The 26,679-nt window shown below is 40.4% G+C and overlaps 1 protein-coding gene and 1 long non-coding RNA gene across 6 annotated transcripts in view; one reads left to right on the forward strand and one right to left on the reverse strand.

The window, feature by feature from the left end:
• The window catches only part of PCDH17 (protocadherin 17), a 91,438-nt gene extending 82,543 nt beyond the window's left edge, over positions 1 to 8,895 (reverse strand). For 3 of the 5 annotated variants that reach the window (XM_026101151.2, XM_026101152.2, XM_064504797.1), the window contains exon 1: positions 3,655 to 8,895. In XM_026101151.2, the coding sequence (XP_025956936.1) occupies positions 3,655 to 6,276 (2,622 nt within the window). In that variant the 5' untranslated portion in view covers positions 6,277 to 8,895. The remainder of the gene's footprint in view (positions 1 to 3,654) is intronic. The other 2 variants (XM_026101150.2, XM_064504796.1) reach the window with 2 other exon arrangements.
• Positions 8,896 to 19,761: 10,866 nt separating this feature from the next.
• The window catches only part of LOC135330264 (uncharacterized), a 28,321-nt gene continuing 21,403 nt past the window's right edge, over positions 19,762 to 26,679 (forward strand). The window contains exon 1 of the long non-coding RNA XR_010392171.1: positions 19,762 to 19,885. This is a non-coding gene — a long non-coding RNA (uncharacterized LOC135330264). The remainder of the gene's footprint in view (positions 19,886 to 26,679) is intronic.

Consider the following 26,679-nt stretch of genomic DNA (forward strand, 5'->3'; position numbering starts at 1 on the left):
GTACTGTTCTTTGTATACATCAACCTTAAGTGTAGATTAAATCACAAATGGCCTGATTTTCAGAGGCCCTAAGCACTTGCAAGTCTCTTGTATCAATAAATGCTCAAAGCATTCAGTGTCCTGAGCTATTTATCCAAAATTCTATACATATATAGTGTATGCATACTTAAATCACTGAATTACTATACCAAAGAACTTCACTGTTTCATATAAGTGACATATAAAAACATCACAAAGAGCTAAGTGTTATAAAGGGGTGAGTAAAAAACAAGTTGTTAAAACTTGTGACTAAGGTATAACAGAAGTCACTTAAAGAGAAACAAGATTACACTGCTCTTACACATAATCAGGCTGTATTTTATTCAGCTGCTGGTCCTTTTGGGTCAGCCTGAAACCCATTGTCACTAAGTAGCACTTTACTCCACAGGTATTCATTGATTTTAATTGAGCTATCTGTAAGACAAAATACTATTCAGCAGAAATAAGGGAACCATACCCTGGTCTATTGACTTTACTGGTTCTTACTGCAAAGCAGAAAAAGTGTTATGCACTCCTAATAAGAGTGAGAAAATCTAGATCTTACTGAGAAAGCAATTATTTATTTGATTTTAAATATTTATAGAATCAGTTGAATGTGCTAAGTAATACAGCATGTTTTAAATATATATATATATATAAGTTTTAATAAGTGTCCTGCTAGAGAACTCTGCCATTAAATACTTGCTGAGAAAATGAGAGTGAAGGAAAGCAGTTTAGTTGTATGAATTATATAGTGTGGGATTATTGTGGTTCAGTAATATTTCTGAAAAAAAAATAAAGTGAACATTCACTAGAGAACACTTACACAATCGTTTAGCTCTGCCTTACTGAGGTAATGAAGAAAACTGCTTTTTGGAATTGATTAATGAAAGGAGATGACACCACAGCTGTTTGGATTCTATATCTTTTTTTCTACTGGCTATACCTTTGATTCCTAACTGAGCAATTTACTCTTCCAGAAACAGGTTTCCTGGAGCAATTAAGGATATATTAGATCCAGAGAGAGGGCTCATCATTTACTCTTTCTCTATAAGTTTGCAGTTTGAATTTTACATGATCTAGAAGTACAGTACCAGACACAAAGTAGCATCTACGTTCTAAGTGCAAATTTTATATAAAATTTACTTTAGGGATATGGAGATGTAGAATATAAAATGTATTTTAATAATACAAAAGCATAGTGAAGAGGATCCAATATCTCTACCTAACTACTTTACTTCTGGGTCTTTCCTAAGTAGAGCCCAAATACTGTATGTCATATGGTGTATTTGTTCTTTTAATATAATTACAAAATACACTGTTAATAGTATGTTCAAAGGGTTGTTCACTAGTGAAAAATTAGTGTTTCCTAATCTACTGGTTAGACCATCTAAATATCCAAAACATACTGTGTAGATTTGAAGGGAAAGCAAAAAATAAAATATTAGATATGTCAGTACGTGCTAGGAGGAATTATGGTTAACATTTGCTACGGTTGCCATATCGAAAACTCTTATAGAAACCACAACACACCTTTTTAAGGGAGGAAATTCCTCTTTTAGCTTTATATAGATGTCAGGGAAAAAAAATCATGATTGATATTATACAGTGAACACTGTAAAAAAGGAATCATATTTTCCATAGGGATTTTACACTACAATTGAATCTTTACTACTCAGTAGCATCAATACATGAATTAATTGCTTTATATAGACATTACATGGTTGTAGGAAAGTATAATTTTCTATCTTTTACTAACTAGTACACTCATCACTTGGAAGAAAAAAATTGCATTCTGACCACTCCATTTTACAGTAGAAAAGTTGACATTACTTAAACAAGTGTCATTGAAAAATATTTGTCTTTTAAAGCATGAATTATAAATCAAATTATCTTCAGTTGTGCCCTAACCTAAACTCCTTCCTGAAGTGTCACTTTTTGTTAAAATCAATTTCAGATTTTAAGTATTGCTCTACTCACCTAATTGATAGAAACACAAATTCATGATAGGCATAAAATGAAATTGTTTCTGTGACACAACTCAATAAATAGTGGGTCGAGGGTTAGTTCACAGTGACATTGTACAGGCAGCCTTTTTTTTTTTTTTTTTTTTTTGCTTTTGTCATAAATATTCAACTTATGGTCAATCAATTCCTAGAATTTTGGTTACTCAACATGCCAATTACTAGTGGCTACTTCTATTTAGTTTATAAAATTAGATGCAGCTGGTAACTAGCACATTCAATGTCCACAGACTGCACAGTATGGTAACTCAAAGGTATTATGAATTTTCTTTTGGTACACCAAGTGTCTACAGCACAACTTCTTTCTCACTAGCTGCGTACACAAAATGAGTCTGTGTCACTTCTGATACACTCAGCTCATTCCCCTATGACTCAGAACAGCATATTAGGAGAACCACAGGACAAAACAGATATGACATTTCAGATATATTTAATAGTCATTATCCAGAGCCTGCATTCAATCCAAATGTTAAAAATCACTTTGGAACATATCTGTAGTATTTGAACATTAGGATGCATTAATCATGAATACTTTATGTTAAATCAACTGGAGCCAAATTCTGCCCTCACTTTCAGTCTGCAAGTTCACTGCTCTGGAATATATCTTCTGACTTTGCACTTTAAACTATCTGCTAAAAATTAAAATGGTCCAAATTCTGCCATTTCTCACATTCATAAAAGTCAGTAAGACAGTGTGGATATAACTGACTGCAGAATGCAGCCCAGCTGTAATTTCTAAACGAGCTTTGGAAGAAAACAGAGCATGCAAGTCTTTCGCTATAAAGCAATAATCGATATTGATTCAGGCTACTGGAAATCTGACTAGTTGTTGTGCTGTTTTATGACAGGACGTGAGTTGTGTTAACATTTGGGGTAGGAGGGAGTCACCACATACATTTTTTTCTACTTGACTAAGCAAAATTTTCAACGCTGAAGGTTTGGTTGTTTATGGAGAGAGGAGGAGGCAATGGGGCCCCAAAGATACTGTTCTGTGTCAAAAATAAATATTTATGTATATATACTCTGAAGAAGGAAATTAAAAAAAATTTAAAAAACATACATCTCGGAAAGATAGCTCATATTTACATACAGGATTGGAGGGCTATAATACACTGTTGCAATAGATGTCCTCAGTGTGTAGAGTTTCTCCCATGTTCTGTTAGTTACTGCAGATGACATGACTGCTTCAGATATGCCCTCCCCCTTCTCCACCCCAAACCAAAGTAAAGCGAAATGTGTAGATGATCCCAACTCTGTCTGATGATCTTTTGGGGCGTTTTGGGGTATTTTCCCAGATGTATGAAATGCCTGCCTGCACTCTCACACGCACCTCTTTTACACTGCTGTAACTCCATTTATTTCAGGGCAGATTTACTTTTGAGTCACACAGGAAACCCCAGTGTGACTGCAGAAGCACACCCACCAGTATGATCTGCTTCCACGTTTTTTTTTTTTGTTTGTTTGTTTGTTTTTTTTTTTTTTAAGTCCACCTCTCTTAAATGACTTGTGTTGGTCCCTTCACTGGTGCCTTACAGCAGATTTCACTGCAGACAAAACGTAAAGTTAAACCAGCATCTAAAGTGAGGTCCAGGGTATTCTAAAAGTCTCCTACCTGAATTATGGACATCCGGCTCGGGGGAGCCTCGCTGGCGTTAGTCCCTTGCCCTGTGAAGCTGGTGTGGCAGCCCACATGTCCCTGGGGTACAGTCAGGTTGTTGGAGGCGGGCTTCAGGTACATCACCTCAGACCTGGGAGAGCTGAGGGGCAGGCGGGTCTGGTAGTCAAAGTACATGGGTGAGGTGGCCAGGGATGGGCTGCTCACCACGTTCATGACATTGAGGGGGCCCCGGCTGTCCTCGCCCTCACTGGGCACCAGCATAATGTCATTCTTGCTGATCTTCTTCTTCTTGCCCTTGCCCCCTCCACTGCCACTGCCTCCTCCTCCCCCGCCACTGCCTCCCCCTCCTCCCAGCTGAGGGTGGCTATACTCGGCAATGCGACAATTATAGGTGCGGATCTCCTTGTTCTCTCGCTTGCACTTCACGGCAATAGTGATCATGGCAGCCAGCAAGATGATGGAGACAGTGCTCAGGGTCACGATCAGGGGCAGTGACAAGTCCCAGTGTGGTCGCCGATGCTGCTCGCCATTCACTTGCGGCTCGCCAGCCTCGGGCAGGGGCCCAGCCAAAGCCCTGACAATGAGCTTGGCCACTGCAGAGAGGCTGGGCTTGCCATGGTCACTGACTTTTACCACCAGTTCAGCCACAGGGCTGAGTTCCTCCCAGTAGGGGTGCAAGGTGCGTATCTCACCACTAGTTGGGTCCATCTCAAAGAGGTGCTCCTCATTGCCTTCCACAATCTCGTACGTGAGGCGCCCGCTCTCCCCAAAGTCACTGTCCAGGGCGCGGACAGTGCCCACAGGGTAGCCCACACCAGCATTGCGAGGCACCTGCAGCTCGGCGGTGTCATTGATGAGGGCAGGCAGGACGATGAGAGGTGCATTGTCATTGACATCTAGCACAGTGACGCGTACTGTGGCATTGCTCTCGCGGTGGGGTGAACCTGAGTCCTTGGCCAGCACACGAAACTCAAAGTGCTTGGTCTGCTCATAGTTGAAGCTCCTCAGGGCATAGATAGCACCATTTGTGGGGTTGACAGAGACGTAGGTGTAGATGGAGACATCACCAACGTGCCCAGGCAGGATGGAGTAAGAGACTGTCCCATTTTGGCCCAGATCAGGGTCCTGGGCCAAGACAGAGCCCAGGTATTCTCCAGGGATATTGTTTTCAGGCACCTGCAGCACATACAGGTTCTTACTGAAGCGGGGTGGGTTGTCATTCTCGTCAAGGATTCGGACAGAGAAGGACTTAGTGGAGTTGAGCGGGGGGCTGCCCCCATCACGGGCTACGATGGTCACGTTATACTCGTCCTGTGCCTCACGGTCCAGAGGCCGGTCAGTGACCACAGTGTAGAAGTTGTCATAGTTCTCCTCCAGGGCAAAGGGGACAGCACCGGGCCCGCCGCCACCGCCCAGCACCCGGCACTGGAGCTGCCCGTTCTTGCCTGAGTCACGGTCGGTGACCCGCACCAGGGCGATGACAGTGCCTGGCGGGGCGGCCTCGCTCAGCGCTCCCTGGCGAACGGAGACAAAGCCAATGGTGGGTGCATTGTCATTGCGGTCGATGAGGCGGACGGTGACCTTGCAGTGTGCAGGGATAGGATTGGGCCCCAGGTCTCGGGCCTGGACGTCAATCTCAATGAGGCCGTTCTCCTCATAGTCCAGGTTGCCCTTGACGCGGATAAGGCCGCTCTGCGGGTCAATGCTGAAGAGGTCACGGACACGTTCGGGCGCGTAGCCACTAAATGAGTAGAGCACCTCCCCGTTGGTGCCCTCGTCGGCATCAGTGGCATTGAGGTCTATGACGGCAGTGCCCAGTGGCGCGTTCTCCGGCAGCTCCACCACATAGGAAGCAGCCTCAAAGATGGGGCTGTTATCATTGGAGTCAATGAGGCGCACATTGATCTGCACTGTGCCTGAGCGCGGTGGGTCACCACCATCCAGTGCTGTCAGTACCAGGGTGTGGTGACTCTGCTCCTCACGATCCAAAGGCTTCTGGATCACCAGCTCTGGGAACTTTGTGCCGTCTCCACGAGACTTCACATCGAGGGAGAATAGGCCGTAGTCGTCACGGGTGAGCAGGTAGGTACGCAACCCATTGTCCCCGGCATCTGGATCATGGGCGCTGGTGAGGGGGAAGCGTGTGCCCGGCGCAGCATTTTCCGAGATGTCCATGTCCACCTGGTCGGAGGGGAAAGTCGGCGCATTGTCGTTCAGGTCCTGAATCTCCACCTTGATCATGCAGATCTCCTGGTCGTTGGCGAACACCTCGAGCGACAGCTGGCACTTGGCACTGCGCCGGCACAGCGCCTCGCGGTCAATGCGCTGCTTGGTGTAGAGCAGTCCACTCTCGCCGTCCACATCCAGGAGGTGTGGCGCCGAGTTCTCCAGCACCCGGAAGGTGGACTTGGAGCCGCGGCTGCCGGGGCCACTGCCGCCACCACGCTCCGGGGGCAGCAGCCCGCTGCCCGCCGCGCCCGGCTGCAGCCGCGCATCGCGGCCGATGTTCCCAATGACCGTGCCCGCTCCCTGCTCCTCCGGCACTGAGTAATTCAGGTTCTTCAGCGACAGGGCGGGAGCCCAGCAGAGGAAGAAGCAACAAATGGAAAGGTACATCCCCGTGCTGGGGGTGGGGTGGCAGCAGCTGCAGCAGCGACCAGGGCTGCCCCCGTCTTCTCTGCCTCCTGCACTGGGTTTAGTCGTCTTCCTCTCTCTCTCTTTTTTTTTTTTTTTTTTTTTTTTTGCCTTCTCTCTCCCAACCCCTATATTTTAAGTTCCTGAACCTGTTGCTCTAAAACATCTGCAGACACAGGATGAGAGGCAGCAAATGGACCATGTAGCTCGGGGGGGGGGGGGGGGGGGGAGGGGGGGAAGCAGCTTCAGCAGCGTTTCAGCAAGCGCTTTGCCATGCTTACGATCCCTTCGCAGTTACTTCGGCTGTCCAACTTCAGCAGTGGGAGGAGGAGGAGGAGGAGGAGGAGTTCAAAAACCAGAAAAATTGCAAAAAGATCTTGTCCTCCGGGGAGGCGAAGCGTTCCCGATGCTTGAATCTCCGATGTACAAAGGACAATAAAAATAATAATAAAAATATCGGCGACGGTGGTTGTTTCTCTAAAAACGGTCAAAAAGATTTTTTTTAATAGATGTATTTATATATACATGGGAAAAAGGGGTGGCCACAGGGCTGTAAGCAGGGGGAAAAAGCTTATTTGCTACTCATCGCTTGTGATGCGATTGATGGAGTGGAGTGTGGGGGGGGGGGAGCAGGAGGGAGACGGAAGGAGAAGAAAGTCTCAGCTTGTTGTTGAAGCCCTCTTCGTGTGCAGTGAGAGGCAGTGAAATGTCTGATTGCACCGCGGGGTTGTTGGTTTTCAGGGAGTGTTTTGCTGCATTTAGAGATCTAATCTTGCATTGCTTGCGGCAGCGAACTGCATCTCGCTGCCATCGGTATTTCTCCCCTGTCTCGTATGTACTCACTCTTTCCTTCCCGAATCAGAAGACGAGGGAATGGGAATTGCAGTGTAGGAGGGAAAACACAAAACGGGGAAAAAAAAAATAGTGTCCGGATTTGTAGTTTCCTTTCTCTCCCTCTACTACCAGCCTCCCACTCCTGCGTGGAGGGGGAAAAAATAATTAAGAAACCCACCAGCTGATCATCATTATTAGCAGTAAATATATATTTTGAGAGAAATCACAGGCTGTGCTCAGATGCACACTTGGGTTTCTTTAAGACAGGCCAGTAGCCGCCGCCACCACCACATCCTTTCTCTCTGTGTATCTATGCGTGTGTGTGTCTGAGGAGCTGCACTTTTCTCAATGCAGTTTAATTCCAGTTTGCTTCTCTCTCCAGTCGAGAGGAAATCAACAGGCAACCCATGGCTGGACGCACGGATTTAAAAAAAAAAAAGCCAGAGAGCGGGAAGGGGGAGAAAGAAAGGAAGAAAGAAAGAAAAAAGCCACTACACACTCTCTCTTAGTCTCTCGCTAAAAGGGAAACAGTCTCTGCATTCACAGGGCTGCGCTGTCAAGTGCCTCTCTTTTCTTTCTATTCAGCATCTCCTTCCAATGACACTGCCTCCTAGTCCTCTTCATCTAAGGGAGGGGAGAGGAAGAGGAAAAACAATCTTGGTGATGAATAAAGTGGCAGATCTTTTAATCGACTAATTCGCTTCTATTGAAACCTATGCAGTTCCGTGGTTGGCATAACGCATTTTAGCAGTCCCTCTAAGCTTTAGCAGTCTCTCTGGACATATTGGTTTATGTGTGTGTGTACGGGGGGGGAGGGGGGGGGAGTTAGGGTGGTGAAGACCAGCGGCAACGCCAGCCCTGCTACGATCTACCTTTCCCAGTAATATGAGGTATAGGTAAATATTGAGGAGAGGGAACTAATTTTTTTTTCAGGTTCTTTTAACAGCCAGAAATAAATGAATGACACATCCAGAAATGCAGGTGTTTCAATCTGCTAGATGAGTCAGATCCAGCAGAACAAATCACATTCACTACCGCCTCATGTTCCTCCCTTCACAGACATTAGTTGCAGCTTCTTCCTAACGCTTTTCTGACTCACTCTATAGACAGAAAAAAATATCAGATTTAATGTTTTAGAAGGAGGGAAAAAGAATGGGAGAGGGGGGTGTCAGATTCAGCTGCACTTTTACTATACCTCTTTCTCCGGGAGACTGAGGATCAGGAAAACAAGGCTGTTATCCACTCACTGGCACAGAGGCGCGTCTGTCTCCTGCTTTGCTGAGTGTTTTTAACCACCTTTCCTCAGTGCTATGTGTGAAATAATCAAAGATCTTTCATATTAAAAGAAAAAAAAATCATAGGTTCCCAATACATAGCTAGTTCCGAGTCTCAGTTCTGCACTGTTTTTTCTCCTTTGAGTCCAGACCCAAAGTACATAGTTAATTCTGCAATCTGTGCAAGAGGGGCTTTAAAAATTCTTCTTTCTGCCTCATTGATGGGTGGCCCCTTTCAAACAGACGGTCGCCAGTCTTAGCCAGGCAGCGTGCAAAAGAAACGCCAGTCTCCGATAAAGCAAATCCATCTCGCGAGCCGCCCGCAGGTAAGTGGAGATTCAGCGAAAATTCAACAGTTGGAGCCGCGTCTCTCCACCTCCCCCCTTCCTCCTCCTCCTCCCCGTCCCTCCTCACTGCAGCACTTGCCGGCTCCCCGCACCACCGCGCTCGCCCAGCGCCTCTCGCCGACTGACTCTATTCACCTCACGCCGCCGCTTAAACATTGATACTGATTCCCCGCCAGCCAATCCCCGGCGGCGGCTGCGACCGGCCTCCCCGCCGCCCGGCGAATGGGAGGCGGCCGGGGGACGGCGGGGCGGGGCTGGGGCTGGGGCGCCCGGGTGTCATTGATTAGATCGCGGAGACGGGGCCGGCGGCGCGCGCGGTGCTTGTTGCTTGCAAACTGCAGTGCCGCCTCTGCGCGCTGCGGCGCCTCCGCGCCCCCCGCCCTCCCCCCCACCGATTTTTTTTTTTTTTAAGAAATATTAACAAGTCTTCCGCGATCCTCGGTGAAAAAATAAGTAAATGAATAAATAAATACAGGAGGAGACGCTGGGACCGGCACTTCTCCGGGGCGCACGCCTTAGGCGCGCAGCAGCCGGCGCGGGTGGGGAGGCGAGGTGGGGTGGGGGCGGTGCGCGGTGCCCCGCGGGGCCTCCCTCGCCGGCTTGGCGCGGCACCGACACCCGGAGAGCAAACGCAACCCCCCTCCCCCGCCTTTCCCCGCCGCTCTGCCCCCTTCTCCGCGCCCGGCGGGGGCGGGTTTTCCCCGCGCCGCAGCGGGAGCCCCGCGGCGGCGGGACGGCGCGGCCGCGGCCCGGGCGGAGGTCCGAGGGCGGCCAGGTGAGTGCGGTGGCGCCGCGTCCGCGCCTGGCGGGGCCGAGGCGATGCCGCCGGCACAGCGCGAGCGGCGGGGGCGCGAGCGGCGGGAGCCGCGCAGGGCGAGGCGACGACCCGCGGCGGGGCAGCGGCGGGGCGCTCCCGGCGGGGGCTGAGGGGCGGCTCTGCAAAGAAGCAGCTAAAAAGGCTGCTCGTTGGCCTCAGTCAGCGGGGTAGCCTCCCGCCCCTGCCGAGTGACGGTGACCGTAAATATCATTCAACTTAGGGAAAGTCTTGCGAATTCGCGGCTCCAGAGGAGCGCGCTTTCCAGACCCACCTCCAGTCCCGCAGAGCTCCTCGTAGCCTTGAAACGGAGAGTTTGCCGTGCAGAGCGAGTCCGCTAGTAACCATTACCAAACTAATGCTGTGTTAAAACGCGGTATATAAATAAGCTATACATACATTAGCGGCAGCGTAAAATCGCTGCTTTCAGACGTGCCAACTTTCTGTGCGAGAGCGACAGACAGACGAAATACAGAATATGTTTACAAAATGGGCTACGCTCTCTCAGCGAAGGCTTCAGATTGGCTGGTGAAAAATCAGAGTAGTCGGCTAAGTCACTTATTTATAAAAGTCACATCTGAGAGCAGCGCAATTCTCGAAAGGGAACAAACTCCAGAGTAAGCCCCTGAGTCACCAGGACACCTCGCTTCTTTCTAGCCCGAGTCCTGTGCTTTCCTCTCCTTGTTCTGCAGCCCATGCCAGCGTGCAGCATATCTCGGGATGCCCAAATATTCACAAAGTTCTGTAATGGGGGGGAAAAAAGGGGGGTCATTGCAATTATGTAATGGCTCCCTCTAGCGTGCTGCAGATACTGCTGCATTTGGGGTATATTCCGTGTATTTGTGTGCACACGTGCACACACGTATGTTATCTCTACTTTTCTTTAGGAAGGAGCAGGTGGAGCACCAGCAGGATGAAACAATCATTTCGCTAATAGAGTGGCATATACTATGTAATATGTTTCTGACAATTTATGTCTTGATTTTCTCATTAAAAAAAAAAAGAAAGAAAAGCAAGATGTATGTGACGATCTTTCTATTTTAATTTTTCTTTTTTTTTTTTGGAGAAGGCTAATGTCTCCATTGCTTTTTTTCTCCAGTCTACTGACTGGTTTTTTAATTATTTTCTTCTTCCTTTTTTTTTTTTTTTTTTTTGCTTAATATGACTCAGCATTGCACGATAAACACTCTGTCTTCACAGTGAAGTCAATACATTTGTGGGCATTCTGCAGTTTGTAATACAAGTGCTCAGGACTTTCCATTAAGGGGTATACTACATAACCTCTACCCAAGTAATCGGAGTGTTTGATTGTAAAATGTGCCTCTTTTTCATCAAATATCTTGCAGCTTACACCATTCCATTGACACTAATGACATACGTAGAATACATGGAGAAAAAAAATCTTAGTATTAGATCTTTAAATCTATTTCACTATCAGTTGACTGTCAAGAGAAGTCATAAGTGAAATCCTTATCCTTTCCCCATCCCTCTACAAGTCACTGAGATTTTTAATGTTAACTTCAATGCAGCTACTTTCTAGTTTTATTTTCAGATATGGCTGATTATTGGCAATTTCTAATGATTTATTGGAAACAGCATCAGTTTAACCTCTTCAAAAATTGTGGCCCTTAACCTCAGTAGTGATTTAGGTACCTAACAGGAGAAAGCCAGTTAAAAATTATGCCTCCATATGAATATATGCATCTGCCAGGCTGAAGTTTGTTACATCAGACAGTTTATAATAACAAAATGGCATTTACTGATTTTAATCCACCTTTGCAAATAATATTTTTTTAAATTTATTTGATGACTTTACAGTGTATCTAAAATGATTTTTTTCTGTGAAATTTCTAGCACATACTGCATGTTTGATGGTTTAGAGTGGTATCATAATTTGGTCTACATTCATCATGAAATTGCTGTATTTTTCACATGGAAAAGCCACAGATAGAAAGTGCGAATAATGCCAATGACTGCCAATGATACCTACATGTTATACCATATCACTGTGTATTCAGTACATAGCATTTATTTAGTGTGAAAAAAATGAAACAAAAAACAAAAACAAAATAAAAATCCTTATTAATAGTTTTGTGAGAAAGCTGTATTGTGAAGAAGCTAATAAATAGATAAAATGATGGCTGTGAATCCTAAATAATAAAATACACATAAGGAAGGATTTTACTACTCAAGAAAAATATAGTGAATACACTGTGTGGGAGAAGCTCAACAAAGAAGCAAAGACCAGTATAACAGCCCTAACAAATGACTTGAATCCCTTCTATATGAACTGGTCAAATAGTGCTTTGGAATTTGACACTTGAAATATTTGTTTACTGGAAACTGTACTCTGACATCAAGCAAAATAACAGACAGTAACAGGAATTATCTCAAAACAACTTTTCAAAAATGATGATTAATCATGAACATAATAAAATTACATTCAGAATCTTTGGGGGAAATATTCACGCTAAAATGGAGGCAGGACTTTACTATTATGTCCTTAGCAAGGACAGGTAAACCTTTCTACTTTTTGAAAAAGCAAAGAAATAAGAAATATCTTCAATCAAGTGGTGAAATGAAAATCTGTAGTCTCAGCATAAGGGTACTTAAGCATAGCACAGAAGTCCCAGAACAAATATCCCTAAACAAATAAAAGAAAATAGGAAGGCAAAGAGAAGATCAATATAGTTAAATGTCAAAGTTCAATACGTAAGTTATTTGAGCCTAAACTGTATCATTGGGAAAGTCCAAATCCAATCAACTTAAAAAGAAAAGAAAGAAGTGAAATTAGAAAGGCTAAGAAGGGATTTTGAGGAACAAAGAATCTATATATCAAAGAATGAGAATATCTGCTAACAAACAAACATATGCTTTTTCAAATTGGGGAAGTCATAATAGAACCAGTGAGTCGGTTGGCTGACCAGCTGTAAAAGAAAAAGCAAAGAGCATAAGAATATTGAAGAGAAATTAAATTTCTGTGCTACAGTCCTCATAGAAAATGAACAGATTTCCTCAAGTCAACCTTTTTTTTTTTCTTTTAGTAACAAAGATGAGACATGGGTATGTACTGAAGTGTCAACAGAGAGATTCCTAAAGAGCAAAAAGTATCTAACAGTAAATGATTGTTATCAAGAGTTCTTACAGAAACCAAAAATGAAGCAAGTGAACTGTTAAAAATATACAGCCATTAAGAGCAGTTGCTATATGTGAGGATTAGAAGGTACTACAACTGTTTATTTTTCAAAAAGACTAAAAGGATGATCAAGAAATTATAATGTGGCAAGTTTTACTTTTCGTCTAGGAAAATTAGTTGAAGTAACAATTAAAAACAGAAATTATATGGTATCTAGAGGAATGTAAGAGAAGTATTGTCCAGAAACTCAATGTAATCAATAGAAACCTTTCCGCTGATTTGATTCATTCCATAATGACAAAGTAGTACAACTGATGTAAATTAAAAGGGCATTTCTTCAAATTATTAGTATTGTTTCGATGCGTCAACAACTTAATAGCTAAAAATTACTTTTGTGTCAGTTTAAACCTGAGCCCAAAGGAGTGAGACATGTAGAGGAAAAGATAGTTACTGAGAGAGAGAACAAGGAATGAGAGTGCAGTATGTAAAGGCAAAAGAAGGCATGTGTCAGGCGGATGATGTTAGTGGAGTAATTGAGGGGCAGGAACCAAGAATTGAGATAAATAGGAAAAGGGCACTGAAGTGGAGCATGTGGCTATTTAAAAATATGTCAGGGAAAGGGATATGGCAAGCAGGAGATAAGCCTGAGGCTGTTGCTGAAACAGTGGAGAACTACTTCTTTCACCTTGCCGGGAAGCATTGTGTTTACACTTGTACTTTTGTCATTTTGCAAAAGAGAATTTTTATTCATTGAGCTTAGGAGAAAGGATGACTCGTTAGGCCACAGAGAAGTGCCTTAGGACTTGGATTCTCCTGCCTGTTTTCAGGCACGTTACCTAATGGCCGCTTAGCGCAGAATACAGAAGCGTCAAATTATTTTATTACAGTGTGAACAGGAGACACTCTGAGACAGAAGATGATATGTTTCAAACAAACTAAGTGGAAGTTTTCTTAATGATTTAAAAAATAAAGCAATCTGCTCATGAGCAAAGGAACTAATGAAAACTGGTTTCCTACAGGTGTGTTTTTAAAGTTTCCCACTGCAGCTAGCACCAGCTCCCCCCTATGCCTTCAGTGACCATTGCTTTGCAGATGTGAACGGCTGGTTGACCAGGAGATGCTGTCCGGCCAGGCAGCAGCTGCCCAGAGAACAGTACAATGGCTGCTTTTCTTTCTCTCAGTGATGGTATCCATTTATCGCTTATATATACCCACCAGCTGGAATGAAATTTTAAGACTGCAATCACCTTTGGAGTTTCTGTCCCCTTGGTAAATTAGATTGAAATTGGATAATAGGTTGCAAAGTTACTGAGAAGAATGAGCAATAGAGAGACACTCAGGTGATAGGCAAAAGGGTTGGTTGTTTTCTTACACAGCCTAGTTTAAAAAATACTAGAACATTGAAAATAGTTAGAAATAGTAGAACATTTTAACTGTTACATTTTAATTGAACATACTATAACCTGATGTAATCCTGGGGGCACATTACATCATTGTAATATGATCATATGATATGACTTGTTATGTTTTCATAACTGACAAGTTAGGAATATACTGTCTAAATATAAATGTTAGGTTTTGTAATATATAATGGAAAATATGACATATGTTTTGAAATAAAGGATATGTTCTGAAATACTTACACATTTTTCTGAAGTGAACATCCTATGGATTTTTTTTTAACTTGTTAATTTTTGTTTTCATGGGAAATTGCTGTAACTTTTAGCAATATATTTCGGTTTCACTGACATTGTTTACTGATGGAAATCCGTTTTGTGAATTTTTTGTGACAAGTTTGTTAGAAATTAGAGCACATACACCCTTCAATATTATAATGATTTTAATATTTATTTATACAGTTTTAAATTTTATTATTGTTTATAAAATACTTGATCTAGTGGGGGTGCTTAGCTTGTCTGCATTTATTGTAGGTTATTGTCTCTTCTGTAGGTTCTGTCTCTTACTGTATCTAAATGTTCTTTAAAGATGATGTTGTGAGACAAGACAGATGTTTGTCTTCTTGTTCCTCTCTGGGTGGGCTGAACTCTCTGAAAAGGGGGGAGATTGTGCCTTCTATGAGAACAATAGAGAATGCACAAATGAAGAAATTTATGCAAGTGCAGGGTAGGAAAATTAAAAAAAAGAGGAAGAAAGAAAGATAACAGTGAACAAACATGCCAGAAACTTCTGGGAAAACTAGGGAAGAGAGCTGCTATTCAAGTTTCAGAGGCAAAGGAGAGAAAATCTTCTCTTGTGCTTCCAGAGGGGACTGCGTGGAACCTGTGGAAAATCAACAGAGTTGCAGGAGGGAGACCATACCTGAAAAGGTGGACCTGCTGTGTCATGACAACGTGAGCCAGGCCATATTCATCTGCATATTTCAATTCTGTCTCATTTTTGGATGCTTTATTTATTTATTTATTTATAACAAATCTGATCTCTGAGGTTCAGAACTTTTCTGGGATTGCTGACAGTGTTCACTTTAAGGAAAAGGTGGACACATCTCAAAGATCTGGACAACTGACATACACTGTGCAGATGAAACAAATCAGTTGTAACAGATAAAATGAATAACTATCAGCTAACTGGAACAATCTTACCATACTAACAAAAAAAAAAAAATTGAAGATTGAGCAAACACATGACACTAGTGATTTGGAATATTAATTTTGTATATACCAACATCCACAGGCATGCTGAAATTTAACTTGATGGAAAGAAAGAGCTCACAGAGAATACTGTTGTCAGAATGGGTGCAGATGGTAATGAAACCTGTATTTTCATATAAGATTAGGTGCTGACAAGGTGTATGGTGAGACTGTATGGTCTTTTGGGATGCTATTGAAACTTAGGCATGGAGTAGACGCTTCAAATGAAAAGCAGGGGAGCTATCAGAGGAAGAAGAGAAATACTGGTAAAGGGCAAGGTTAGGGAAACCAAAATCGAAGTAAGAGTTCAAGAATAACATATCTGATGGTATGAAAGGTCAGGAAACTCAGGAAGAAAGAAAGAAAAAAAAAAAAAAGGAATGGAATGTGGGCCCAGATAAAAGTCTTGACAAATTCACTTCATGAAAACAGACCAGTGGCAAAAGCACATGCTTGATGGGGCTGTAAGAAAGATGCTGTAGCAGTGGACTTTAAAGTGATGTTCAGTGGGCTTGGTCATGGAAAGTTGAGAGAGTCTTTCTTCCTTTCATTCTCCTTTGCCCTCTCATAATCAAAACAAAAAAAAAAAGCACCCCAAACAAGTTCACTGACTCAACAGAGTCTGAGGAAGCTTGCTGCATTTCACTAATGTTTCTTATATAGGAATGTCCCAATAGCCATTAATAATGCAAATAATAACTCAAAATTCACTGAAGTCTCTGTATCGGGTGTCACTGCATCTTCTTTTAAGAGGAAAATGTCTGCATCTGAGAAGTTATGATGTTATGGAGGGTAGGCTGATATTATTGTTGAGGCAAGCTGAAGCCTTGGCTACCACAGTAGTCATTTGAAAGTTGCTTGACTGTAACATCACAGGCTTCCCATACTTCACACCTTCAATTTGGAGGAGATTTGGGTCATTTATTCAAAACAATTTTCTAAATTTTAACATCAGAGTATTGCTTCTTATGTTCCATTATGGGATGGTAGGTTTTTATTGTCCTCTCTTTTCTAGTATTTCAATATTACAGTTGCTTCAGAGCTAATATTTGCTGGTGGTAGCCAATGAATTGCAGTGGAGTCTAATGTATCACTGTTCCCTGTCAAAGCATATAGTTTGAAGGCTGTTACATCAGTCAGACAGATGAGCAATTTGGTTGTGAAGATGAGACCAACATCTGTGGAAATTATGGAACTGTGCTGCCACCTCCAAGTAGTAGCAGGTAGAGAGAAATGAGGAAGACTCCAAAATAATTCAGACACCACATACTGAGTATTCTTGAGAAAACCACCATGTTAGTATTTTTACAGTTACAACTCAAGTGGCATGGAGATATTACGGTCTTTGAAACTTTTGTTTTCCAAGTACAGTGATTGAAGTAAATGAATAATATCAAGGGGTTATTTCTAAGTGTTTGCTTAGTTTCCTGGAGAGAATAAGCCTGAACTATGAGCACAAAGTAATGCAAGTGCATAGATTTGCAGGAGATAAAGTTCCCACTGTTAAAAAAAAAAAAGAAAAGAAAAAAAAAGAAAAAAAAAGGAATTAAGCTAGCTTGTTGATAGTCAATTATTTCTGTATTTTTGTCATTTTAGTTACTCTAAGTCAGGATTTTTCACCCACCAACAAGATTACAAACTCTCCCTAGGGTTTACAAAATTTCTTATACATTAATACTAAAAATTCTGCGAGATAAATTTGCCTTTGTTAATACTTTTTGCAACCCTTTTGTTTCTGAAGTATTCCCCTATTCAGTTATGCAGTTAAGTAGTTCTACTTTAAACATGACTGATTGCAACACCATAAACAATTCTGTTCTTAACTCTTGGAGAGAAATGGAATCCCATTTACGCTCTCTCGCTGCTATACTACAAGCTTTTTTATATTAAAAAAAAATAGCTAGTGAAGCTCTCTCTGCTCTCCACCTCCAAAAATCCAGGGACAGAACTAGGGATTAAATAAATAAATAATCTACTGAATCAAGTGTCCCATTTGTATGGCTACTTTTTAAAAGAGAGTAACATTTTAAGACTTTCTGTAGCTGAAAATCTTTCTCCACTACTTTACACATCTATTTCAAACTAACCATTCAGTTTTGCTCCTGCTAACCCTTTTCATTTGTGTACTCCTGCGTGAGCTCCAACATAAACAAGACTCGTAAACAGCAGGCTGTAGGTAAGCTTTCAAAATGTTATGTGGCATTTTACCCACATATCTGTCAAGTAAAAGGTTAGAATCTTCACATTGTAAAGAAAAACATACCAATTAGCAGCAATGCAAGACTGTCTGGAGCATGAGGTTTTCAAAGTTTGACATGTCTGTAGGTGCAATACAATCCATTTACTTGCATGAAGCTTCCTTTCATTTTCTGATGGCGAGATGGATCCAGTGAGGACCAAATCTCCAATGAATTTATAAGCACTCACAGGAATTACAAGATCCAATTCTTCGTCTAGTGTGTCTAATATACCTAAATCCAGAAAAAGGGGTGACAGACAATTGCTTAGCATTGTTTGCATGCTGAACCAAGGCCTCCAAACTGGTTTCAGTGGTGTAACCTGCAAATAAGGGCAGGGTTGTCAAGTGCTCCTATCACAAGTGTGCAGGAAAACAAGGGAGACTTGCAGGCTTGCTCCTTGGCATGGGCTACTTGGATTGTAGGTCACAGCAAAAGCAGGAAAGTGATGACAGCAGCTGGCACAGGGCCCCGATGCATGTCCTGACGGGGCATTGGCAGCCAGTGCTGGAGGACATGCAGGGCTTTGGCTTCATCCCCTCAACGCATTGGCCATCTGAGATGAGCTGACCTGACAGTTGGCTAGCGGCACAGAGCAGTATGAGTTACGCCCCCTCCCCCTTAGAGCCAGAGGCAAGCAAGAGAGGAAATTTTGTTTCTAAAAGTTCCCTTCCCTGTTTGCTCCTGGGATGGTGCTGCTATGCATCCTCCTTTCTGCAGGCAAACTGCTATCTTACAATCTTGTCATAAGTGATTAGTCAGAATCCAGTACCAAAAAAAAAAAAAAAAGAAGAGCCCAATTAAAAAAAAAAAACCTCAACAACTACCAAAAAAAAAAAAAGCAAAGGACCAAATGTAATAAGCAAAGTGTAAAATTTCCTTTAAAAGTCCTTTAATATGCTGTAAAAACAAAACCTGATCCTAAAATTAAAACACGAAGTACTGTACCCTCGAGACCACAAAAATGCTTAGTGAATTTATCTGTCTTTATGAAAGACATTTTAAAGAGGCCTGATTTTTCAAAATTGCAAAGCACCCATGTCCTGAAAATTAGGTCCTTTAAGACATTTTATGAAGAGTACCTAAAATCACCTGTCACTGTGAAAATCTTAAGAAAGCACATATTGTTGGAATATTTATATTACAAATTGAGCAAGAAAGAAAATCATAAAAAAAATCCATGCAAATATAAATCTTAAATTGTATTTCTATTGTTAGGCTTTATCTGTGAGGTACCAATATAGCTTTTAGTTTCACAAGGGAAAATGTATTCATGGGTGCTGCCCTGAGGAATTTATAGTGTCAATAAATTAGCATAAATGAATTGCTACAATTTTCTGTTTTATTATAATATCTTAAAACGTTAGCAGATTTAGCATCTTTACATACATTTAGAGATAACATCTGAATTGCAAATAAAACAGTACAAAATACATATTGCATACAGTTTTAATTTAATTTGCACGAACATTAAGTATGTAAGTGGCTAATTTTTGGCATTTGCCTGTTCCACTAAATGTGTCCGCTGTTGTGTAAAGAAGGGGAGTCTACTACACTAAAATGAATAATACTTTGTTTAGGTTTTGGGTTATGTTAGAGATTTTTAATTTCAATCTAACGAATCAGTTACTTTAATAAAACAGGACAGTTATTTTAAATATCTTTATTCAGATTTAGAGACTGTATAATTGATTCTTATCTGTCTTTTAACTTCTGTATGTCCTAATAGCTAGTTTATATTTAACATTCAGTAATTCCTATTAAATCCAAAATAAATACATTTTTGCAAATTATTATTTAAAGCTTGACTGAAGAAGCAAAGATTACTGCCAAAATGCAAGTGTGTTGATCAAATGCTTCTAGGGCACTAACACACGCCATTTCACGCTGGTGAATGATGACCTGACATCAGCTCTATCATCACTTCTTCAGTGGAGAGACAATGCGCCTTCACTGCTGAGGAAACTCCAGCTGACACAGTGCTGCGGTGCATCTCCCCAGTAGCCCTGGCTCCTGGCTGGCATGTGAGAACATGAAGCCTGTCTTACAGTGTATCAGTTAAGTTCAACATCTCACCCTTATCTGAAGGTGCCTAATGATTCAGGGTATTGAAACTACCGAGTCTGAGGTGAAGACTGTGGTTGACAATTCTGCTTTTCTGTCCCAACAGAACATTGTGCCATAAATATAAAGTTTATCTGGAGTAGGAACTGACACCTTTAGTGGACAGACCTGATACAGGAGAATGAACTAGCAAAAGAAACAATGACCATTGTACACCTCGGCAAACTTCTGCTTTAGGTACGAGGCTCTTCTTTTCTTTACCTAGCTTTCTTTAATGCAAATATAGAACAAAATGTACATGAATATAACTTTTGTTTATTAAAGCAAAACAGCAACCTATTGCTCCTATATTTCTTTTTGAAGCAAGAGCAGCAGAACAAAATTAAAATAAATTTATTTGTATTGTTTGGTACGCTAATATAAAGCATTCTCATGCTACAGTGGTGAATGCCCATAAAGATGGACATAAAGAATCCATATAACAGAGAACAGATGACAACACAGGACCATGAAGAAAGATAAAATCACTTCTAATATGTGGTGTCAGGGACCTAAGCTGTATGAAAAATATTAGGTCACTAAAATGTCTGAATTCAGACATTTCTGAGCTCTTATTACACGACAAAATCATACAGAAAACTGAGGAAGAAGTGTATTTTAAATTGCTTTGCTATTTTCTTCTCTAAGAGAAAGTGGCACTCCTGATCATTTTCTTTGTTCTTTAACGGCTCTGTCATGTGAGTATAGAATTCACTTCTTCAGCAGATGTAAACTGGCACTACAGGGTTATGAGTGCAGTCTTGGTTCTGCTCTCTTTGATAACTCACAGAGCTTTACCGAGTGCATACTTGCCAAATTTCCCAGTAGAGACCTATCAAAGTACAGCAAAATTTAAGCCTTCACCTCCATGATCATCTTGTGGTCATTTGGCCCATGTAATGCCAAAATTGCGGAACTCCGAAATTAGTTGAACTCATACAGAGATATATTTAGTTAATTAATTAGCTTTCAATCCAAACTCCTTTTCATTGCTATGCTTTTTTTGACTAATGAGTGAGGAGAATCCTAAATTTGAGCTTGTGACTATTGTTAAGGGGTTTTTTTAATATAAAAAGCTGTTTTGTTTAAAAAATTAATGGGAAAGACTTTCCAAACAGGGGTCATTATTTATGTCTTATAGGTAAACAACAACTGTCTCAAACTGGCTACAGTATCCTGGGAACTGGGCCTAAACCTCTGAAATGCCACTTGTTCTACATTAAATGCATTACGTATGTGTGTGTGTATATATATATGTATAGATATATATACATAAGTATACAAAAAATAGAGGGTAGATTAACAGGAGGATTTTGAAAGATCTCAGAGAGACCACGTTATCTATACTGTCTAGCTTGAAGAGTTTAAAATAAGAAATAATACAAATTTACAGCTAGCAGGCCTAAGCAATACATCACTAAGTGTCCACATTCACAAAGTATATAGCATTTACTAAGAAACAAAGTTAATTTACAAATTAATATGTAATTGCATGATTCTGGTCAAAATACTCTTTTTAATTACGCTTATTTGAAGTAGAAGCTCTCTAACAGATTCTAATATACATGCCCTCTTTTCAGTTAGTGACATAAAAAGAAAAACAACAATAGTTAGTGTCCAGACCTGATCACATACGGAAACAAAGATGATTAATAAACACTTAGCCACATACTAATACCTTGGGGGAATTGCTGTTGTGTATGACTGGCACAAATTTAAAATGAATTAAGTCACTTCATAGTCGTCTATAGTATAATTAAGGCCTCTTACCCTACTGAATTGAAAAACAGAATTCTCACTGGGTTTAACAGGTCTTTTCTGGAATTAAGCACATTTATGCTCTTAAATCAGAATATAAAGATGATAAAAACATTTTTTCCCTTTTGTGGAGTAAATAGCAGGTGTCAAGACTAAGTGTACTGAAAATAGCATTTCTAATGCACCAGGATAATTATCTGGGATATTGACCTGCAGAATATGCAGGAATAGAGATAGACAGGCAGATAGCTAGCCTTTTTAATGCTACAACACTGAAAATCACACAGGGGCAAATTTGGAATTTTTTGGGGGAGGGGAAGAATAATGTGTTGCACACAGCAAGGAAAGTGGGAATCATGAAGTAAGTACTATTAGGACTCTTGTTAGATCATAAATTTTAAGACATATGGGCAGATATCTTTAAAAAAAAAGTCAGAATCTCTTTAAATCACTGTTTCTGCCTACACGACACTTTTTGTAACAGCATAAATGAGAATTCACTTCCAATTATATGTTGTTTGTTTATTTACAGTCAAGTAAACAACTTTGTGTAATTTGCATTGAATAAATGTGTTCAATTCATTAGAAAGGAAAATCTAGGAGACAGATTTTCTAGGACTTAAACATAGGGAATTATGTTTGCCCATCTGAAATCAGATAGAATTTTGCAATTGATTTCCATGGCAGCAAGAACACACACTGTGATACCAAAAATACTTCTTTAGCTTAATATAGGCAAGCACAACAATGATTTAGTTTGCACTCAATAAATTATAAGATTTCTACCATATCAGCCAGAGTAAAACTGTCTCATTAAAAGGTAAAGCGAATTATATAAAATTAAGTATGTAAATATACTAGGCTATCCCAATGAAATATTACTCTAATTTGGTATAGAGATATGCTGAAAAACAAAGAATAGTCTGTTCTAGTGGATTATGAATTGTCTTTCAAATAAGATACTTTCCATCAAAATATTTAGACTTCCTCATTATCAACACTGACTCACTAGCACCACAAAGTGGAGAGTAGAGTCTCTAATATGTTTCTACAAGGATCAGTGCAATCACACCTGACATTAAGAGGTGTGATCAAATTTAACAGGTAAAAAGACGTGTTTTAGTTGCAGATGTCGACACATTTCTAGAATTGTTGCTATATTTCAGAAAAAGAATATTAAATACACTTCTATCAGAATTTTTTTATAGCAGAGAGATGACAAGTTGGTATATATTACAATCTATGCTTCTAAATGTATGTACTCTATATCGCAAATAGTGTGAATACATGTTTGAATTTAGGCAGCTAGTGATCAATGAAACACACTGAGTTCTCAAACAGATTAGTTTCTATATCACTTTATGATGACACATTTTTACCTGTTTTGTTGTTTCATTACCTTGATAAATTAAAGTGTTTTTTCTGCTGTTTTTCCACAGTGGCATCAGAGCCAGAAATGTTAGTCTTTTTTTTTTAATATAGTCATATAACTAATCCATATGTTACAGTTTAAGAGGCATTACTGCTAATTAATCAAATTAATAACATATCAAGAAGTGAACTTTGTGTTGCCGAGCATTGTTTTTATTTCTTCTGTTTAGTTCTCTTGATCTCTAAGCTAAAAGGAATGAATCACATGCCCCACATTCTCTTTAGAAGAAGGAGTAACTGATTTGCCGCTGCAAGTTTTTGCTTCTATTTCCCACTGCTTTTGTCAATAAAACTGAAAGCAGTTGCCCTTAGATGCTTCTGATATTATAATATCATCAGTGGTAAACATTCACAGACATTAATTTAACTGACAATAGATTGTAGATTCTAGTTGCTTAATAGCTAAATCATGGGAATGATTTATAAGATAAAGAAGCTGAAATGCCCCTTGCCTGAGAGAGCTCCTGGGAATAAAGGGTCCTGTTGTGTTGTTGGCCTTTTTCTTTCCCAACTTTTCTTTTTATTTTGAGAGACGAGAGACTGGACTGATGCCAAAATCTTTTTCCCAACATTTGGAAACAATCTAACCCTTCTCTATTGTTTCTTTCTATGATCCCCTTTTTTGTCTTATAGTTTTAAGTGCAGCTGCCTTTTTGCACTAGAAGCTATTTGGTTAAGAAGCAGCATATTTGTTTCAAAATTAACTCTGTCTCAGGCATTTTTTTGAGAAAGCCATAGAACTCATAGCAAGTTGTCAGCAGCCTTGGCTTAATGAGAAGCAAAGGTATGCTCTACTCCATGTTAAAGTCCAAGTTGTGGTTTAAATATGTATTAGCTGGGTGTGATCAATCTTTGAAAGAGAGGAAAGGCTATCTGGTAAGATAGTCATTTTTATCAAGTAATGCTAATCCATTTGTACATATTAACACTATTTCTTTTCCTTTATTTGAACATAAATCTGGAGGAAAGCAGATTTGGAGAGATTTCTGTTGTCTACTTAGTCTAAATTTATTTAAATGCTGCATACTGTGTATGGTTGTTTGCAGTGTGACACAAGATAACAGAGTAGGTTCCATAATTATTATTTCTTCCATGTGATTGCTATACCTGGTGCTTCACAAATGCCTGGTATTTTCAAAATCAAGAGTCTTGTCCTAAAGTACTTATAATAAAATATACACAGAATGCAAAACAAACTGGGCAGAGAAGAAAGGAACTGCAAGAAAATAAATGGTTGCTGAGTAGTACATTTGGCATGTATCTAGGTACTTCATTTTCATCAAAGAAACGCTAGGTTTGTTTCTCTATATCTTTGCTTAGCTCACAGTCCTAGCTAAATGACAAGACTATGAGGTGAAATGTGTGACTGGGCATGGTGCTTATTAATGAATTCTTAGAAGGGATGTGAAAGAGGACAGTAAGGGTGGTTGGCACAATAGAGCAGAGAGGATATTCTAGGCAGTGAAAACAGTTTGGGGAAATAAAATTCATGCATGAGATGAGGATGTACACGATATGCAGGACTGCACCTGAGCCAGGGAAGACTAAAGACCTATCCAACCTAGTTGTAGGCTAAGACAAACTCCTGCAAAGCCTTGAAATTGCAGAGGAGAAATTTGACCTTGTAGCGTAATGAGACAGAAAACCACCTGAGAGACTGAGACATGAGGTGACATGATCATAGTGGTGAACAAGAAAGCCAACCTTGGCTATAGTGTTTGGACTAGAGGAGGGAGATTAGAGGGAAGAAAGTTGCAGTTGCTAAGAGGTCACAGTAAGTGAGAGATAATGAAGGCATGAAGCACAGTTTCAAAGCAGGGATAGGAAAGAAGACTGGATAACTGAAGGTACTGCAGATGGAGAAATGATGTGATTTGGCCAAGGAGCCCAAATCTGGATATTTGAAAGTCCATGATTATGTGAAAAAATGCATGCAGGGCTCCTACCATATTTGTTTATTGTTCTATTGGCATACTGCAGCCAGCTTGCTGTAGTAAAAGTCACAAAGCTATCTAGATCATCTATTATCTTCATCTGTCTCTACACACACATGTATTGATATATATCTATTTTAATATACTGACAGTAGAGCAGTAGTATGGAAATCAGGTGACACAGGTTTATTTTGCTGGCTCTACCACTGATTGGTCCTGTGGGCAGGTCATTTCTGCTTGCTATACTACCATTTCTCTGTCTCTAAAACAGAGAAAACAGTTCTTTGCTCTCTTTGTTTAAAGCCTGTATTTTTATAGAAGGCAAGTCTTTGGACAAGAGGGTAGGTATTGTCTATGGACTTAGAGTTCTCCAGATCTGTTAGAAAATGCCCCCTGGCCGTCCCACACAGACACCTTCACAGCTTACACTGTTATTTGATGTTCCTGTTATACTGTGAGCAATTATGGATGTTGGAATGAGTCTGGATTTGTTTGGGATTGCTAGAAAATTGAAAACAATTGTGCCCAAGAAAGTAGTTTTCAAAGTGAAGGTGTGAAAGCTGAACTGGGTGTGATGCTATCATAATAAAAAATATTAGCAAACCCACTTTGCCTATCAGTTGCCTAGTGTAACTATGTGTCACTTAAAAATGTGTGGCAGCAAAAAAATATATAAAAAAAAGGAGTATTCTTCCTAAGAATACTCCTTTCAGCATTTCAAAGGGCTTTTACAAATATTGGTAAAATAAAACAAGATATGAAATGGACACAATTTTTGGGAATTTTAGCTGGGAAGATCTCACTTATATGTTTGGAGTTTTGTGTAAGTGTTATAATTTTAGTTCAGAAAAACTGTAAATGACTGAGAAGAAAGAAAAAAAAATCTAGCTGGTATATTAGTCATAGGCCTAGGAAAGAAGAGCGCCTCAACAATAAACACTGCCATAGTAATGACTATAACTTTTACTAAATCACAGAGTTAGACTCTGCACTAAAGAGTAAAAAAATGGTGTAAGTCAGTAAAGCATCTTCCTTCCTCTGATGCACTGTTGCTTTAAAATTTTGCATGAAGTGGACTTAATAGCTATTTTGCCACTGACTTCAGTGAGAGCTGGTTTTCTTCACTGTGGCTAACAGTCTTGCTTGTACTGCTGGTGCTGAAGCTAAGATCTCAAGAGGGTAAGGAAGAGTGGAGCGCTCATGCATCACACTGCTGAAGAATGCCGAAGGTGCCAGTGCTTCCCCAGCTGAAATTCTGAGTTAGCCAGAATGACTGTTGTGGTCATTTCTGTGGTTTATTCCTTCTGTATTCCTTCATGTAAGCTATGGGTATAGAAACTTATTTACAGTGGCTGCTGTGTAGGTTAGGTAATTTTTAGAAAATTTTTTAGAGATGAAAAGTGACATTTAAGTCACTAAATACACATCGAAAGAATGGATCAGTAAATCATATGTTTTGTGCCTACTATAGGAAAACACGCTGTTGAAGGACAATGAAATAAATTTCTTAGACAGTAGAAAATTCTTAGAGCAGTATCATCCTAATAGGAATACATAATACCAAAAAAATCTTTTAGCAAGACAGTAAAATTTAAGATACAATTCTAAATTTTTTTGATTAAATTGTTGCCTTTTGCTGCTGAGACAATTAGCAAGTGTCAGTTAGAAGACACAATAGATTATGTACCCAATTACTTTTTCTTTTCAGACATCAGTTTGCAATCACAAGAACGTGTGAGGAGGTTTAATCAAAGATTAGAACTTTTTAATTAAATAGGGCCTTATGTGACTAGTCATTTGACATTAATTACTGTTTTAGTTGGATTCCTTTTGATTTGTAAAAGGCCCTGAGCACTGCAAAAATTATGT

This window comes from Dromaius novaehollandiae, chromosome 1 (genome assembly GCF_036370855.1).
Source record: "Dromaius novaehollandiae isolate bDroNov1 chromosome 1, bDroNov1.hap1, whole genome shotgun sequence".
In the NCBI taxonomy this organism is placed as follows: domain Eukaryota; kingdom Metazoa; phylum Chordata; class Aves; order Casuariiformes; family Dromaiidae; genus Dromaius; species Dromaius novaehollandiae.